This window comes from Euprymna scolopes, chromosome 19, assembly GCF_053919585.1.
Source record: "Euprymna scolopes isolate OS-2025 chromosome 19, ASM5391958v1, whole genome shotgun sequence".
In the NCBI taxonomy this organism is placed as follows: domain Eukaryota; kingdom Metazoa; phylum Mollusca; class Cephalopoda; order Sepiida; family Sepiolidae; genus Euprymna; species Euprymna scolopes.
Genome location: NC_136500.1, coordinates 139387523 through 139406146, shown reverse-complemented (window position 1 = coordinate 139406146; position 18624 = coordinate 139387523). Strand labels below are relative to the sequence as shown.

General features: G+C 35.2%; 1 protein-coding gene across 4 annotated transcripts in view; it reads right to left on the bottom strand.

Annotated features, from left to right (window-relative positions):
- The window catches only part of LOC145239997 (E3 ubiquitin-protein ligase SIAH1A-like), a 179544-nt gene that overhangs the window by 30848 nt on the left and 130072 nt on the right, over positions 1-18624 (bottom strand). For all 4 annotated transcript variants that reach the window (XM_080103583.1, XM_080103580.1, XM_080103582.1 and 1 more), the window contains 2 exons: positions 11218-11323; positions 1526-1599 (listed from right to left, as the gene is read on the bottom strand). In XM_080103583.1, coding sequence (XP_079959709.1) covers positions 1526-1577 — 52 coding nt within the window. In that variant the 5' untranslated portion in view covers positions 1578-1599; positions 11218-11323. The remainder of the gene's footprint in view (positions 1-1525; positions 1600-11217; positions 11324-18624) is intronic.

Here is an 18624-nt window from a genome sequence, read left to right as displayed (position 1 = left end):
TGGCAACAATTTTCATTTTTTACAGATGAATGCACACATTTCTAGTGACACTTTGCTAATTTCTTTCCATTATTTTCAAAGTGTCCTAACAACTTTGAGAGGTTCAATTTAAAATAAACGTGCAGTTTGTATGGACACATCCTAAAAACATTTAGTCTTATTTCAATTCTAATAGGATATGATTTATTGACGAAAACAAAGCAGTAAAGAATTTATTTTATATCTTTTCAAGCAACTTGTTTTAAATGAAGGAGCGTGACGAGGATAATTATTAAATAGTTGCACGAAAATAAACACAGTCATCAAAATAAAAATAAAACTTCAGAAAAGTCACCTTTTTTTTTCATTTTTTAGTCAGTTAACCTTCATAATTGGAATCATCCAGTTTTGACATGAAATGCACAGCAATATTTATAAAGAAGCGTAAGACAATGTGATGACAATGCGATGGGGGTCGGAAAGTACAACAAGAAAGAGAGTGGGGAATATGCATCAGAAAAGAGGGAAAATGAGATGCAGGAAAAGACCTGGTATAAGATAAAGTGGGTTGAAAAAAAAAAAAGCCACATCATGGGACTGAAAAGATACACCACAGAACAAAAAGGGAACGAAAAAGGCATGCCACTAGACATCGGCAGATAAGGTGCAACGCAGGATAATGGGGGGAACAGAAAAGGCGCAACGAAGGACAATGGGGGAGGGACAGAAAAGGTGCAATGCAGGAAAACCGGTGGGGGGGGGCAGAGAAGGTGCACTGCAGGACAACGGGGGGGGAGGACAGAAAAGGTGCAACGCAGGACAATGGGGGGGGACAGAAAAGGTGCAACGCAGGACAATGGGGGGGGGGGCAGAAAAGGTGCAACGCAGGACAATGGGGGGGGGCAGAAAAGGTGCAACGCAGGACAATGGGGGGGGCAGAAAAGGTGCAACACAGGACAACGGGGGGGGGGGGAAGAAATAGCATACCGCAGGACAATGGGGGGGGGATGGAGCAGAAAAGGCAACATGGGAAATGGAATAGTCACGTGGAGAATACAAAAGGCACACTGCAGGACAATTGTGGGAACAGAAAAGACGTACTGCAAGACAACAGGGTAACAGAACAGGCACACCACAGGACAACAGAAATGGCACACTGCAGGACAGCGGGGAGGAAACGGAAAAGGCACACTGCAGGACACAGGACAACGGAGGGAAATGAAAAGGCACAACAAGGGGAACGGAAAAGGCACATCCCAGAACACCGGTGGAATGGAAAAGGCATGTTGCTGAGTTGAAGGAAATCAAACAGATGTGTTGCATGAAAAAAAAGGGAGGAAAAGAAGCGTTTAGACAAAAGGAGTAGGAAAGACTTGCTGAGACTGAAAGGGGAAAATGTGCTAAAAAAATCCAAATATAAAAACAAGTTTAAACTAAGACAAGAAATACAAATTCTAATGATGTTTCTTGATTTATCATGTTTGATGTAGGTGGAAAGGATATGAAAGACACAAAAAAAAAAAAAAACATGTTTATATGTAATTACCTTGTTGATTGTGTCCACGGGTTTTTCCTGCGTTGGATGGCTGTCGACTCATGCTGACCACACAGTGGCTGCACCTAAAATACACGAAAAGGAAAAGTACATTAGCTGAAAAGAAATGAACTGATTTTTAGAAAAATGAAAAACTTCATTTACAAACTTGTACAACTTATTTCTCACAAATGACAGAGACTTTTTTGCAGACGAGAAAAACATTGTTATAATAACAGGTGCCAAAACCTCCCAATCCTTTTCCAAATTCATCTATTTCTTTTCTTTGCTCATATTTTAGAGAATTTTTCAGTATTCTTGAAGAATTTGACCCGGATCCTCAGTCAATTATTACCAGATTAAGGTGAGTGTTGTTCAAGTGTTGAAACGCTAAACCAATATTTTTTTGTATAAAAAATGTAATTATTTTTTGAGTGATAGGGGGTATTTTTCTGTCTAGTTTTTAACATTTGTTGGCAAAAAATAATTTATAAATTTTCTTGGAAACAAACTTTTCTTTACTTTCACCTAACAATTTACGGGTTTCATAAACATCATTCAGCTTTTCTTATGAAAAAAAAAAAAAAAAAAGAAACGTTTATAGCCAATTTTCTTAAAAAAGAAAACACAAAAAATGTAAGTTTTCTTGCAAAAAAAAAAAAAAAGCTGAACTTTCACCTAATAATTTATGGTTAAAAACAAAAAAATATGCTCGCAACATCTCTTCTGTGGGAAAGAGGTTGCAGAGAAAAGGGCATCCCCCACCAAGCTACAAAGTTTATTTTTGAACTCTGTCAAGGGAAGATAAGGTCTTTCTAGCAGCTCTTGCCCAGATGTAGCAACAATACCTCATCCTTGGACATACTTGGCTTCTATATAGGTAGAGCAGCAGGGAGATATCTACTGGAGTGGTAGAACGATCCCACCAATTTTCCTGCGACCTTGGCAACAGATTTGATGTATGTGTCCCATTTCAGATCAGGAGTAAAGGTCAAGCCCAGAAGCTCGTCAAAACATGGGGCCTCCCCAAGATGAGAGCCATGTATTTCAATTGATTCCAGATGGAGATCAAAGCATTTATGATGGAAAGGTAGAGGCTTGGTTTTAGAGGCATTAAAAGTTATCAGCCACCTCTTTCTCCATTGTACCATGTGCTCAAGATCAGAGGAAAGAGAATCAGAGAGAACTTGGTCATTTCAGACCATTGATGTGTTGCCATAGATGGTAGTGTCATCAGCATAAATGTATACGAATGATCTTAGGATGTGATTTGGAAGATCATTGATGTAGATCAGGAATAGTGTTGGGCTCAGTATTAATACTGTGAGCTTCTGATTTCTGCCCATCAATCACTACTCTTATGAACCTATCAGAGAGAAATGATTTATTAATTAAGACATTTACAGCTATACCTTAGCTGGAGATCCTATGAAGTAGACTTTTATACCATACCCCATCAAAGGTTTTTGATATGTCAAGAGCAATTGCCCTAGAAAGGAAGCCACAGCGAGCGATTCGTTAATCCTATGGGATATAACTGTAAGCACATCTGCTGTAGATCTAGCAGAACAGAAACCATGTTACATGTCACTAAGGTTATTTTTGCTGAGATGGTTGACTACTTCTCTATTTAACACAGATTCCAGTAACTTTCTTATGACGTACAGGAGACTTAGTGGTCTGTACTGAGAGGAAGATGACTGATCACCTGAATTCTTAAGACAATGCTTAAGCAGCTTTGCAAGTATGGGAGCTAGTTCTGATTGAAGTTTTTTCAGTACTATAATTGGAATGCCGTCAGGGCCAGTTGCTTTACTGGAATCAAGGTTTTTAATTAGCTTAACAATATCACGCACAGATATTTGTATGTTGCATAGCACGTTTTCTGATACAGGAGGAAATATGGAGTGGGGGGGCTTGGTCGCATAGGATAGAGTCAGCTGCAAAGTTCTGAGCAAAGAGTTTAGTTTTGTCTGATGCTGACGAGATTACCTCAGGTCCATTGATGATGGTTGGGGTTCTTTTGTTCAGAATCCTGTTTTCTATTTGCCAAAACTGGTGGGAACCAAGCCGCTGCTCAGCTACTTTGGACTTAACGGACTGAACATACAACTCTCTCGCATTCTTTATTACTCTTTTACAGTGATTGCTAGCAGTTCTGAAAGCGGCTTTAGTCTCAGTACATCTATTATGTTGGAAGCAATGGGAAAAGTGGTTTCTGTGCGCAATGGCAGCAGCACATTCTGGAGAGAACCACGGCTGGCTGTTAGGTTTTTGCTGGAATTTTTTGGAGGGTATGAAGCAGTCTATACCTACAATTAATCATTTCATGTGAGAAGATTGTAATTTTGATGACTTATCAGCATAGTTTATCACAATTGTGTTTATTGACATTAGATTTGAAGATAACCATGTTGTAGCTGATAGATAAGCAAATCTTTAGTCCCATTGTTGACATTTAGAAACTCATCAATTCCAAGAGCCTTCATGCATGTCAACAATAAATGTAAGAATTATTTTATTAAATGATTAAAATAATTCAAAATTTGCGCTAACCATGCAACCCATATCAATTAGGACTTTATAAAATACAATTGTGAATTACTTAGGACTTCTACCCAGTCATGGCTGATGGAATGAGAGCATGCTAACCCATGTTGATTAAATAAACGGTCCAGTTTGAAATTCTGTGCAGATTCCCGAGTTTGACAAGGTACGTCTGAAGATCGTAACACTCAAAATGAGAACAGTAGTCAGACTAATCGGAATATGAATTATCAATCCTCATCTCAAAAATTCAGAAATATACAATAAAATTTATTTTGTCATTAATTTTTAACTATTTTTTTTTAAATCTTTAACTGCAACATTAATGTTACAAATTGATGCAAGTGTATGACCGAAATTTTTGTGCTTTGGAGATTCTGTTTGTTTTTTGTTTTTGCTTGTTTTATTTTACAAGGAAATCACCACTTATCAAAGCCCAGAGGCCACTCGGGCATAAGGGTTATTGCGTGTACAGTAATCAATGGGATAATATCTTAGTAATCGCTAGTAATTGAGATTTGATAAAGTGTCTTTCTTAAGGGGGTGGTTCAACAGGAACTTGTTTATGTTGGACTTGAAGACATCCAAGTTGTAGTCAGGTGGGAAACAGGCAAACGGAAGAAAGTTTCACAGGTGTGCACTTCTAAAAAAGAAGCTTTGTCCATAGAATCTACATTTTGATTTAGGCATAGTTTATGACTAGTCATAACACAATATTACTGAGCTCCATAGAGATTCTGTTCAGTTTATGATTAGTCATAACACATGATATTAATGAGCTCCATAGAGATTCTGTTCATAATTTATGACTAGTCATAACATATGATATTAATGAGCTCCCTAGATATTCACTGATCACAAGTTATGATTAGTCATAACATGATATTAATAAGTTTCCTAGAGCTTCTTAATGAGCCAACTAGAGATTCTGTTCATCATAGTTTATGACTAGTCATAACACTATGTTAAGAAATTCAGTTTTGAAAGGTGCAGTCTTATCTAAAATAGATCATACTTTCACATGAATAGTCAATGCAGATTAACAAACTCATGAGCATAAGATAAAGAAACTGTACTAGAGATATTCCCCATAACTGCCCCCCTCTTCTCTCTATAATGAATAGAGGTTTTAAGTTGAAGAGGTTTTCATTAAGGCTTATTAAAACAATCAGTTTCAAAATGATTTCATAAAACAGATTTCACTACTCAATTGCCTCTTCACCAATCCATGTCTACCTGCTGCTGCTGATGCGTTATCATCTGCTCCACCAAACAATTGTTGCTACATCTTTTGTTTTATGCATTAATAGGTTGCCAACCACTTAGTCTCTCAGATTTTTGACAATAGATTTGCTGTTGTAATACCAAGAGAAAAACAAGCCAAACTTTTCAGCCATTTTCTTTGATTTTTGGTGTCGAGTGACAAAAACCGTTATAAAATGAAAGGAAAAAATATCTGCTCTCTACAAATTTTAGACATTGAGGCCATCAAACTGACCTTTTCTTGCATTTCTCACACGACCATCTTCGGCCCTCCACTATTCAACAGTGAGGACAGAAACAAGCTCACTGGCAAATGTCAGGGTAAAGGGTAATTGTCTATGTATGTGTTTGCATGTCCAGCTAAAAGTCAAAAACTACAAAACAAACACCCACAAAGTATATATTTTCATGTTGATCCAGGTGAATAATACCTAGAATTTAGAAAAGATTATTCTCATGGACGACTGAGTCAGTTTTTGTCAAGGGGGTAATTTTTTCATAATTATCATGTACTAATTTTGAAAAAATGCTGACTCGTTACTCGAGAAGTATATTATTTAAAGGAGAAATGTCTGTGTGTGTATACATCAAACTAGATAGGAATCTTCTATGCAGAGGAGAAAGAAGGATTGTGGAGAGAAAGATAAGTAGATGGATAGGAGAGGTAAATAAGTTTTAATAGAGATAAGTTACACCCCCACCCACCTCAGGCAACGCTAGGTAGCCCTGCTAGTCTTTATACATATATAATAGTAAGAACAAAGTCAATAATAATAAAAACTGCCAAAAAATAAAAGCTTATTGGAAACTTCTATTTTACAGCTTTGTTTTTACTATTGTTTAATGTAAGCTCTACTATCGTAAGTGAATGCATTGAGCTTTTTCATTTGGTTGGGATTAAGATATGAATAGCAATATTTATATTTGTTTTTGAGTTTACTTTGATTAGTAAACTCCTTTCTAAAGCTTTCTGCATGCATATATATATATATATATATATATATATGTGTGTGTGTGTGTGTCTGTCTGTGTGTGTGTACATTTCCCTATGCAATAACTGTCAATTTTAAGTCTATTGACTCAAAATTTGATATACAGGGTACTAAGATTTGGGAAAATTTTTGTAATCCATTTTCAGCCAGAAATTTGGCTATTAAGAGGTCAAAGTTCAACAATTTGACCTTTGAGAACTCTACCGAACTCCTCCGCCAATTTTGGGTATAAATAATTGAAATTTTAGATATAGGTTCCTAACTTAATAACTTGATTTGAGCCAAAAACAATAAATCTTAAGGAAAAAATTGTGGTCTGATTGCAGCGCTGAAAAAGACTTTGAAGGGTTCGATCCTCAGCCTGAGTCCGACATGGTGTTGGACAAGATCGTTTCCTTTGGAAAGTCCGTGGGGCCGGAAGTAGATGAGGAGGATATTAATGCACTTGTGCAGGAGCATGAGGAGGAACTGACAACAGAAGAGTTGAAGGAACTACAGGCGATGCAACAAACGGAGGTGTTGCAGGAGACCAGCAACAAGAAGGCGGATGAACCAGAGAAGGTGACATCTACAAAGAAGATTAAAGAGGTGTTGGCTAATTGGGAGGAAATTGCCGTTTTCGTCGAAAAGAAACACTCAGAAAAAGTGGCTACAGGTCGTGCTATAGCTCTTTTTTAATTACTCTTGCCTTACGCATGTCTGTAATATTTTGAAAGGGAGGCTAAGACAAACCTCCTTAGATAGGTTTTTGTTTAAGAGAGCCGTAGAACGTGAAAGTGTTGCAGGTTCAGGGCAAAAGAAAGTGAAGAAAAGTAAAAATTGATGTTAAAAAAAGAAGAAAAAAAGACAAAAACAGAAAAAAAAAAAAAAAAAAAAAAAAAAAAATAGAAATTTGTGCAATCCAAAAATTTAAAGTTAACTTTAATTTTAAGTGTAAGTACAGACATATTGTAAACAGTCTCTTGCGCTTCCTCACACATTCACATACGTTAGCTGCCGCTGTCTTCCAGCCATTGTAAGTGCTTACAATAAACTCGCATTTTATTTCCTTAATATCATCTTATTTATCTTCTTACTGTTTCTTTTTTATATTTAATTAGCGGGGGTACCCGGCGTTGCCCGGGTGTATGGAGGTGTGTGTGTGCTGTTAAATAAAAAAAGAAACCGGGGGGGGGGGGTTGGTAGGATCGAACCCGAAGCCCTGAGGCGAAGTTTGAAAATAAAATCGGCCAGTCAGAATGAGTTACTGAAAGATGTTTGAATTTATTTAAGAACCAAATTGATAGGTGCACGCACGGAAGTCGTAGAGCAATAGCTATTCAGCAAATGAGGTTGATGACCAGGTTTGTTCGTTATAAGCAAAGTAAAAAAAGAAAACAACGTTAAAACTTAAGCGAGGGGGGGTAATCAAGACATAAAAAAAAACACAAAAAAAACTAACGTAAGGCAAACGAACAATGTTAAATGTAAAAATTGAAAAAACAGAAACGAAATGGCTTAAATAAGCCTGTTTCGATATTAAAATTTAAAAAATCGGTGGGTACCCGGGTGTTTTTGGGTGTGTGGTCGGGGGTGGATAAGCGAAGTAAAAAACAAAACAAAAAAAAAAAAAAACAGAAAAACGAACGTTACGTGAAAAATGGCTTAAATAACACTGGTTCAATATTTAAATTTAAAAAAAATCGAAAAAAAATAAAAAAGGCATCTCACACCACGATTCGAACTCAATGTTTAGATAATGAACCAACGCGCTAACCAACTGACCAACGCGACGTACATGAAATTTAGTCAGTTTTTCAACTATTTAAAGTAAATCAGGGCATGCGCAGAACCGGTCGTCATAACGAGAGGACCGTTTTTGTTGACCCCCCCGTCGAAAATTGTCGATTTCAGGGTGAAAAAATGAACGTTTTTGGCCAATTTTTCGAGCGAAGGATGGAGCTTCAATATGATACAGAGTGTGTGAATTTTTGTTCTGTCTGTCGAAAGTTTTTAGCAGACACACAAACATACACACATACATTTTCGCTTTTATATATATATAGACTAGCGAGGAGTACCCGGCGTTGCCCAGGTGTTTGGAGGTGTGTGTGGAAACTCAGGGGTGGGGAGGTTAAAAAAAAAAAAAAAAAATGTTTTGGCAGGTAAGTATGAGGATCGAACCCGAACCCGAACCCTTGAGGCAAAGTTGTAAATTAAAGTGTGAACAAAAAAAAAACGTGCGACATTAACCATTGCCCCATCGCGAGATGCTAACAGAAACACATTTGAATTTATTTAATTACTTGGATTTGACAGGTGCCCGTTTTAATGAGTTAATGAGGTCAAGTTTGACTGCGGGATAGTATTTCATTTACTGCTGAACACTTTTTTTTCCCCCAAGATGTTATAGGAAAAAGACTAACCCACATACGGCGAGCGAAAAATGTTGAATATTTATCTTCCCGAAATCGACCAAATTAAATAGACAAGTGAGCTTGGTTTTTAACTGTGATATATATCGATTTATATGTGATATAAAAAGTTTTTAAGTTGTCAACCGACCGACCGCTTCTCTGAAAAAAGCCTTTTGTAGACATACAGAAAAGCGAACACACATACAAACATACGTACATTTGCGCTTTTATATTTATAGATTACTATTTGAATGTGCTTTTAATTTATCAGGAAGATGTGGTTTATAGTTAATTAAGGTTAACTTGGATGATTTGGGGAGCCAAGAACGGATTAATTGGTTTTCAGTTAATTTCTTATGGGAAAATTCATTTGAGATACTACTGTAATATTCATTCCTTTGATTTTTGCACTAATTTGGTTCGAAACAGCAGTCAGTCAACTTTGCGTTTCTTGCTTTTTTGTTCTAACTTGAAACAGTTGTGAGAGTGAGAAGCGGAGTCAAAAGAAAAAAAAAAAAAAAACTAACTGAAGCAGCACTCACCCTAGGAAGGTTTAACCAACTTCTTCCAAAGGAGGAAGTTTTATGGGAACATCAAATTCACAAGTGGATCCCAGTCGCTTGTATAGAAAGATAACTTTAGGTTTTTGCAGTTCTTGCAAGAAGTTGTCAAGGTCCTCCTACTTACAGCACCTGGTATTCCCAATAGTTGCCCATCTGGTATAATCACATTGACATACTGGTACCATTTTAAAATTTCAGAAAAAAAGAGTAGATATCAATTGGAATTATGCTAATACATTTCATGTTCATGAAATGTAAGAAGAATGAAATCGGAAGATAAAATATATATAACTCGTGACACTACATGTCTCTGCCTGACAACATAAGGATAAGCCAAAGTTTTATTTGGGCCATACTTCTTCATATTGCATTCCCAAAGTTATGCCATGGAAATGTTATAAAGTAAACCAGTAATACCTGGTGTGGGACTTAAACAATGACAGCTTCCTCTGAAGGAAGAAGTTTACAGGGAATAAGAAATTGGTCTGAAACTGCATATATACCCCAGTAATGGGGAGATGAGATCTAGCGCCAAGCATTCCCAAATGGTTGCTCATCTAGTATTGGTCAGACTTCACATTGAACCTCGGTGATCTCACACGAATTGGTGTGTCAACAAGTATGGAAACGTTGATAAATCAAAAACTGAGTGGCGTAAAACTTTTTTCAAAAAAATTTTTGTAGCATTTTTTTTCTTTTTTTTTTAAATGGTTTCTATTTTGTTATCCATACTTGCGGGCAATGCCAGATAACCCTGCTTGTCTTAGATATTTGTGACCTTCTTCATTAATCATGATCGGCTAACAAAGCATCATCATTAACTTGTAAGATAAATTGACAGCTGAATTATGAATACTACGAGAAGATTGGAAATCTCATAGCCTACTCAAAATAGATGATAAAGAAAAAAAACTAGTCTTTGTCAAAAATACTCACTGATAAAATGTAAGGAGTAAAAAACAAAAAAAAAAGGGGGAGGAGCAAGAGTTGGTTGGTGTTGCAGGTTTACTGTTTGTGCCCAAGCAACATGAACTGGAACAAATACACAGGACATTGCAAAAGGTGCTGCAAAGACGGTGGGTTCTCTTTATCATGATAGAAGATTGCTCACACCTAAGAGTATCCTATACCTCTACAAAGCCACCATTCACCCATGGAGTATTGTTGTCGTACCTGGACTGATGCATCTACTACTAGTCTCTCCATCTTGGACAAGGTCTAAAGTAGAGTTTCCAATCTAATAAGTCCCACACTGTCAACTAAGCTTCAACCCCTGTCACATAGCATTCGTGTACCTGTTTTACAAATATTTTAATGGACTATGCTCTGATGAACTCACACTTGTACCACCCCACCTTGACATACGTACCCCAGACCAGGCAAACCCATTTAGCAACAAAATCGCACCCCTTCACTGTAGAAGTTCCTAGATACTAGAAAGCCTTCTACTATAATAGTTTCTTTCTTGCATTGCTAGACTTTGCAATTCCCTCCCCATCACCTGCTTCTCTGACTGTACTGATATGCAAAAGTTTAAATGTAATGTAAACATCTTTCTTATCTCCTCTAAATATGGTCCCAAATAGTAGCCCCTCCCCCCCCCCCACCAACCTCACTCTTTACGCCCAAATAGCAATATGCCTTTTGGATGTGAACACAAAAAAATAAACAAACAAATAAATAAACAAATAAAATAATAAACAAATAAAATAATAAATAAATAAAATGAATAAATAATAAATAAATGATAAATAAATAAAATAAATAAATAATAAATAAAATAATAAATAAATAATTAATAAAATAATAAATAAAATAAATAAATAAATAAAATAAATAAATAATAAATAAATAAATAAATAAAATAAATAAATAATAAATAAATAAATAATAAATAAATAAATAACCAAATAAATAAATAATAAATAAACAAATTTGCATACCTTGGAATATCAATTGGAAACAGGCCAACTTTTCAGACGGAGACAAATCCAACAACCCATTAGAGTTGCTGTACACAAAACGCTCCTGTCAAGAGAACAGCATTTTCTGAAAATATAAAAACAAATTTTTTAGTTATTCGATTTGTTAATTGGAAGAATCAAAGACAAAATCATTAAAAAAAAGAAAAGAAATTGTCAGAACCTGATAAAGACTTGTTATAGGCAAAAGCATGTTCATTCTTAAAGATAAATAATTTATTTTACATAAAAAAAAAAGTTATCTGGCTTTGATTTCTATACTATAATCTCTACAATTATATAAATGCAACTTTGTGTGTGTGTGAGTGTTTCTTATAGACTCCAAAACGGCTGAACAGATTTTCTTTTAAAATTTACAGAACTTTAGTATATAAGTCTGAGAGTGATCTTAGTTAATACCCCCGATAATTACCGATAATTGAAACTTATTTTACATTGTTTAACAACAATGTTAGGACAAATTCTACTGTGGGCAAGTTAATTGCGTGTTTTTTTTTTTTTTTTGTTTTCGTTAACTGGAAAGAAGTTTATATAAAATAATTTTATACAAGAAAACGGTAGGTTCTCTAGAGTGCAAATTAGAATAACATATTTTGGACTAGGTTACTGCATGGAGGCATGTAAAGTTTCCTCCCGGGTGATTTCACGGATTTCGATGACAATAAAAATATAGGAGTGTAAAATATTTGTTGATCATCATTCAATCCTGGGTAACATCGGGTCTCCCTGCTTGTTCAAACTGAAATGCACTTTTATAATTACTTGGGTTACAATTAGTTTGAGAACATATCTGCTATGGGGGAGGAACCTATCTTCAAAACTCTTGGAGGAATTTGTGATCTATTTTCCATTCTATGGGATCCGACATGAATACAGATCCCACAGTATTATTGTACTAGTTTTCGACAGTACAGATACTATGCTTTGATCTTAGTCTATTTAAGTGAGAGTTTCAAATTTAATACAAAAGTTTCATCAGAAAAAAAAAAAAAAAAAAAAAAGCCACTTTTGCATTGCATTTTCAACAATAATCTTTTAGAAAGGATAGGAGGGTGATATCATACACACAAGCATGAAATTCTCTTAGCGTGTGTGTGTATATATATATATATATATATATATATATATATATATATATATATATATATATATATATATATATATATACACACACACACACACACACTAGCAAAAGTATCCGTCGTTGACTGGGTTCAAAATCAGCCTGATTTATGAAAGTATGATAGGTTATGAAAAGGAAGGGTTGTAAAGAGATAGCTTCGAATTCGGAGGTATCAAAACCAAAGCAAAATATGATGAAAGTAAAAATAAAATAGATAAATCCCATAATTTATTATACCATACCTGTTCACACTGAAACACTTATCACAATATTCTGTGGATATATATTAAAAAAACCTTGCTAAACTTTGTGACATATTTCTATTCTATGGAGGTCAGGCACGAACGAACACCCCATAATTTTATTATACATATTTCTTCAAACTGAAACATAATTATCAAAGTATACTTATGCAGATATGAAAAGTCTTTAAAGTCTGTGCCTATTTCCATTCTATGGAGGCCAGGCACGAACGCAGACCCCCACAATTTTATTATACCATCCCCATTTAAGTTAAAACATACTTATCAAAGTATTCTTATGTATATCTATACCAAAAACACTTGCAAACGTTTTTTTTAATTTTTTTATTTCCATACTTTGTGGACCAGGCGCAAACGTAGACCCCACAATTTTAATGAACCACTGTTCTGCAGGATCAAACATATCCATTCCTGTGTCTCGATACATCTATCATTATATGTAATCAGTTTTTTAAAATAGTCAACCATATAGGAGCCTATTCGTGACCAGACACACAGACATTCAGCTATATATATATATATATATATATATATATATATATAGAGAGAGAGAGAGAGAGATATATAGAAAGAGAGAGAGTGAAAAAAAAGAGAGTGAGAAAAAAAGAGAGTGAGAAAAAAAGAGAGTGAAAAAAAAGAGAGAGAGAAAAAAAGAGAGAGAGAAAAAAAGAGAGAGAGAAAAAAAAGAGAGAGAGAAAAAAAGAGAGAGAGAAAAAAAGAGAGAGAGAAAAAAAGAGAGAGAGAGAAAAAAAGAGAGAGAGAAAAAAAGAGAGAGAGAAAAAAGAGAGAGAGAAAAAAGAGAGAGAGAAAAAAGAGAGAGAGAAAAAAGAGAGAGAGAAAAAAGAGAGAGAGAAAAAAGAGAGAGAGAGAAAAAAGAGAGAGAGAAAAAAGAGAGAGAGAAAAAAAGAGAGAGAAAAAAGAGAGAGAGAAAAAGAGAGAGAGAAAAAGAGAGAGAGAAAAAAAGAGAGAGAGAGAAAAAAGAGAGAGAGAAAAAAAGAGAGAGAGAAAAAAGAGAGAGAGAAAAAAGAGAGAGAAAAAAGAGAGAGAAAAAAGAGAGAGAGAAAAAAGAGAGAAAAAAGAGAGAGAGAAAAAAGAGAGAGAGAAAAAAGAGAGAGAGAGAAAAGAGAGAGAGAAAAAGAGAGAGAGAGAAAAAGAGAGAGAGAAAAAAAGAGAGAGAGAAAAAAAGAGAGAGAGAAAAAAAGAGAGAGAGAAAAAAGAGAGAGAGAGAGAGAAAAAGAGAGAGAGAGAGAAAAAGAGAGAGAGAGAGAGAAAAAGAGAGAGAGAGAGAAAAAGAGAGAGAGAGAAAAAGAGAGAGAGAGAGAAGAGAGAAAAGAGAGGAGAGAGAGAGAAAGAGAGAGAGAAGAGAGAGAGAAAGAGAGAAGAGAGAAAAGAGAGAGAGAGAGAGAAAAAGAGAGAGAAGAGAGAGAGAGAGAGAGAGAGAAGAGACTGCTCGCCCCCTCGCTCTCGCCCCTCCTCCCCTCTCTCTCTCTCTCCCTCTCTCTCTCTCCCTCGAGAGAAAGAAGGAATTCACAATCTATAATCATTTTAAGCAAATGATGGAAATTCATAGGCATTACAACATAAATCTTGAAGTTTGAATTATGTTGAATTATCTCCCTTTGTTTTGTATTTTTTTGTTGTTTTTTTTTAGAGTGTTTTAAAAAATGGCGGACAAGATGGTCATTATTCAGATATACTAAAATTTGAATTTTTTATTTAAAAATAAAATTACTTGATCCATGTATATGCTTTTTGGAAAGTATATCCATTTCATCATTGGTACATAAATCTTTTGGTTTTTTTTTAAATTGGGGAATTGTGGACAAGGACACTTTTGTTGCATAATAAACTAAACATAATACAAATTCAATACTTTTTCATTAGTTTTGTTCTAATAAGATTTTGATGTTTTAGGAGTGGGAGCATTTTTTCCTATTCAATCCATATTCATACTGAAGCAATTATTAAATAAAAAAAATAAAAAATAAAAAAATTATATACAAAAGTAATGCTTTTCTTTTTTTCTACCCGAATGGATCCGAGGGGATTGCAGATTGCATTGTTATGACTGATTTTATGCATTAATGACCTGAAAGTTTAATCTCTCTGTTGTAGATATTGACGGTGTGTGAGACTAAGAAAGCGACCCCTGTCATGAACGTATGTCAGAAGCAGAAATACATTGAAATCCTGGCAAAAGTGCATTGATAATGGTGGTGACTATGTAGAAATATATATTCTGAAGCGTAAAAAGTTGTTCGTTTTATTGGTACCACTCCTGTCTTTGTAGCTCTTCAACTTTTTTAGTTAAAAAAATGAAACGACCCTTGTAACATTTGGGTAAAATGTTCAAATTAACGAAGTAATGTTTTCAAAAATGTGACCAATCTACTATACTTGACAACATTCATCAATAACACTGGATATATACTTTTCTTTCTCTCCCCCCTCACGATTAATACCTCTAGCACAATGAAAAAAATAGTTTTCTTTGAAAAAGACGCCTTACAGTGAAAATTTGCACATGAGAAAATTTATTGTATGCTAGTAGGGTACATGCAGGTCATCCTATATTGATGCACGGAATGCCATGAAAGCATGTATTAAAGAGTTATTTTGAGATGATTTGCATTTAAATCCTGTTTATTCAAATGGTACAAAAATATACAATACTTCATTTAATATTGCTTCAGTAGCTTAAAAAGGTTACTAAGTCTAGAATTATCTCCCTTGGATTTGATCAATGGAGAGATCAGGGATTGTGCCCTCTCAATTACGGACCATTGCTGTTTTTTTTTAATCCAGACACTGTATAAAACCACTTGATATAAGGAGCTAAAGACACTTTAAAATCAAAAAAAGTAGCCAACGGAGTTTTCCAGTAAAAAATTTAAATTAGCATAAAACATTACTCTTCAAAATTAGAACAGATAATGTAAACATATACAAAAAGCATTTCTCTTACATTCGTGGTGGGTACGATGGCGTTGCAGGTTGACAAGTCTCTGCTTGAAACTCTTATGTCTAGTTACATAAAGAATCTGTAATACAGGGTGGACCACTTAAAAGTAGCCCAGGAAAAATGTAGTAAAGAGGAGGAACATTCTTTTCTTGTTTAAATCACATGTAATGTTATAAAAGATGCTGGAAGTGATCCCGTTGACATCCATGCATTTCTGGTCACGTTTAACAACGTTTGCAGATACTGCCTGTAGATCTTCTCTGGTGATTCTCCTGATAGTGTTGATAATGTTCTCCTTTAGTTGGTCTAGATTGTGAGGATTATTTGCATAAACTTTTTGTTTTAAAGTCCCCCAAAGATAAAAATCACATGATGACAAGTCCGGGGAACGTAGTGGCCATAACCCTTAGCTCATTTTTCTCTCGTCCATAAACAGGTCACAAACTTGTGTCATTGATTTGTGAGACGTGTGGCATATAGTGCAATCTTGGAACAAGAATTGCATTTTGTCTTGTGGTGTCAGTTGGTCAGTAAGAGAAAGATTAGAGAGATCGAGCTACTTTTAAGTGGGCCACCCTGTGCAATGCAACAGTTGTTTGTGAATGACTAATATACATGTTTCCTACAATAGCATCAATATTTTCGTTGGTAAAAATAAAAAGTTCACATGGATTTTAATAGCATTTATTTTTAACTTTCACTTTGAAAATAAATTAAAAAAAAGAAGCTTATTAATGATAGTCAAGTTTTCAAATGAACTTGTCGACCATTTCTTCTTTCACTTCTGGCATTTAAGCTTCCATTTGAAAAATAGTCCAAAGTTTTTCATTTGAGTTTACAAATAGAAACACAGCATCATTTTCTGATGATTTTTTTAATAATTTAAACTTTATTCTTTTACTAGTGGGGGGTACCCGGCGTGGCCCGGGTGTTTGGAGGTGTGTGTGGTTTTGGGTAAATCAAAACACCGGGGCTGGGGGGGGGGCTGGGGGTTTGAGGTAAAATTTAAAAAAAAAAAAAAAAAAAATTTTGGTAGGTAAGTATGAGGATCGAACACGAACCCTTGAGGCAAAGTTAGAAATTAAAGTGTGAAAAAAAAACTAAAAAAAAAAACGTGCGACGTTAACAATTGGGCTACTGCGAAATACTAACGGAAACACGTTTGAATTTATTTAAATATTTAGAATTGGCAGGTGCACGTTTTAATGACTTAATGAAGTCAACTTTGGCTTCATTTACTGCGGGAACGCTTTTTTTATTTTCCCAAGATGTTGGGGGGGGGGGCCCAGCTCCCCATAAAAAGGAGACTGTCCAAATTGAATAGCAATTGTCTGATATAAGGAATATATTTCCACATTGATCAAATCTGATTGCTTTCGGACATTTCCGGCGATCGCGACCGGAAAAATACCGTCAGAATTAGTGTTGCTTTTATTATACGAAAAAGCCTAATCCACATGCGGCGAGCAAAAACTTGAATATTTATCTTCCCAAAGTCGAGCAAATTGAATAGACAGGCGACCTCCGTTGTTAACTCGTAGATATTATGATTTATATGTGATATAAAAAGTTTTAAGTTGTGAGCCAACTGACCGCTTCTCGGAAAAAAGCCTTTTACAGACATATACAAAAAGCGAACATACATACATACGCACATTTTCGCTTTTATTATTCTTATATTAGCAGGGCTACCTGGACTTTACTAGGACTAATGTACAACCTAATTCTATTAAAACTTCTATCTCTCTATCTGTTTCTCTTCCCAACCATAAGAGTGCATATGAGTGTGTGTGAAAATAGCAGCAGCCGAAGGGTAGATAGCTAGCCAAAGTATTAGCAGCAGTAGCCGTTTGAGCACTATGCAAATTAGTAAGTGTGTACAGGTTGCATCAGAAGAAAAAAAAAATAAATAAATAAAAGGAGGAAAATGCATCACGTAACAAGGCAAAGAAAGGAAAACATGAGCCGGGTGAGAATAACGTGTGACCCCATGGTGCTGATGAGAGACTTTTAAGCTGGTGTCGAGACGGCAGGGTGTTGTTAACCTCATGGCTGACAAAATGAACAGTAAAAAAACAAAAACAAAACAAAAAAAACAACAGGTATTGTTTAGAAAATAATGGTAATAAATGCCTTTTGCTAAAACAGAAGCCCAGTTGGATTTATTTATTTTTCTTTGTTTGTTCCTTTTTGACAACACGAAAGGCGTGGGGATCTGAGAGACGTTTGAACTCTAATGAGCATTGTTCGAGCGTAATGGCCATGTTACAAAAACTCCTTTCTCCTCCGTTCAGCCCATTCCTCTCTAGCTGGGCACACACAATTCTTTATATAATAGATTCCTACAATAATGATTCAGCATTATATTTCCAAATACATAACACTGAAAAATTGACACCACAACCATTATTCATCCAGGGGTAAGGTCAACCAAGATATATCAACATTAAGTGTGTTTTATAGTTTTTGACTTAATTGAATATACAGACACACATATACGCAGACAACTGCTTTTCATATATAATAGATTTTTGTATCGACTTTGTATAAAAGTTTTGTTATCCTGGTCATCATTATCATCATATTGTATCGTATGAATCCAAAGGTTCTATTATTGGCATTGGTTTCCCAGATATTTTTCTATTCAAAATTCTTTCTAGAAAAACATTGGGTACTTACGAGAGAGACCACATGAAGGTTGCCAACATCTAGAATATAAATCTCACTTATCTGTTTAAATGTATGTATGTATGTCTAAAACTTTCGATAGAGGCGACAAATTTTCACGAGATTCGTATCATTTTGAAGCTCGACCCTTTCGGTTGAAAATATTGAAAAATTGGCTAAAAACATTAATTCCTTCACCCTTAACTGGGTACTTTGCTACAAGGAGGGGGGGTCGCTTTTTTGCCGATATTTTTGAAAGTCATCCCCCTCTTTTCGAATGACACGCCTTAATTTAAACCTTCGCCACTTCTGGTTTGGCGATGGACTCAACGGAAAAGACATCACTTTTTTTT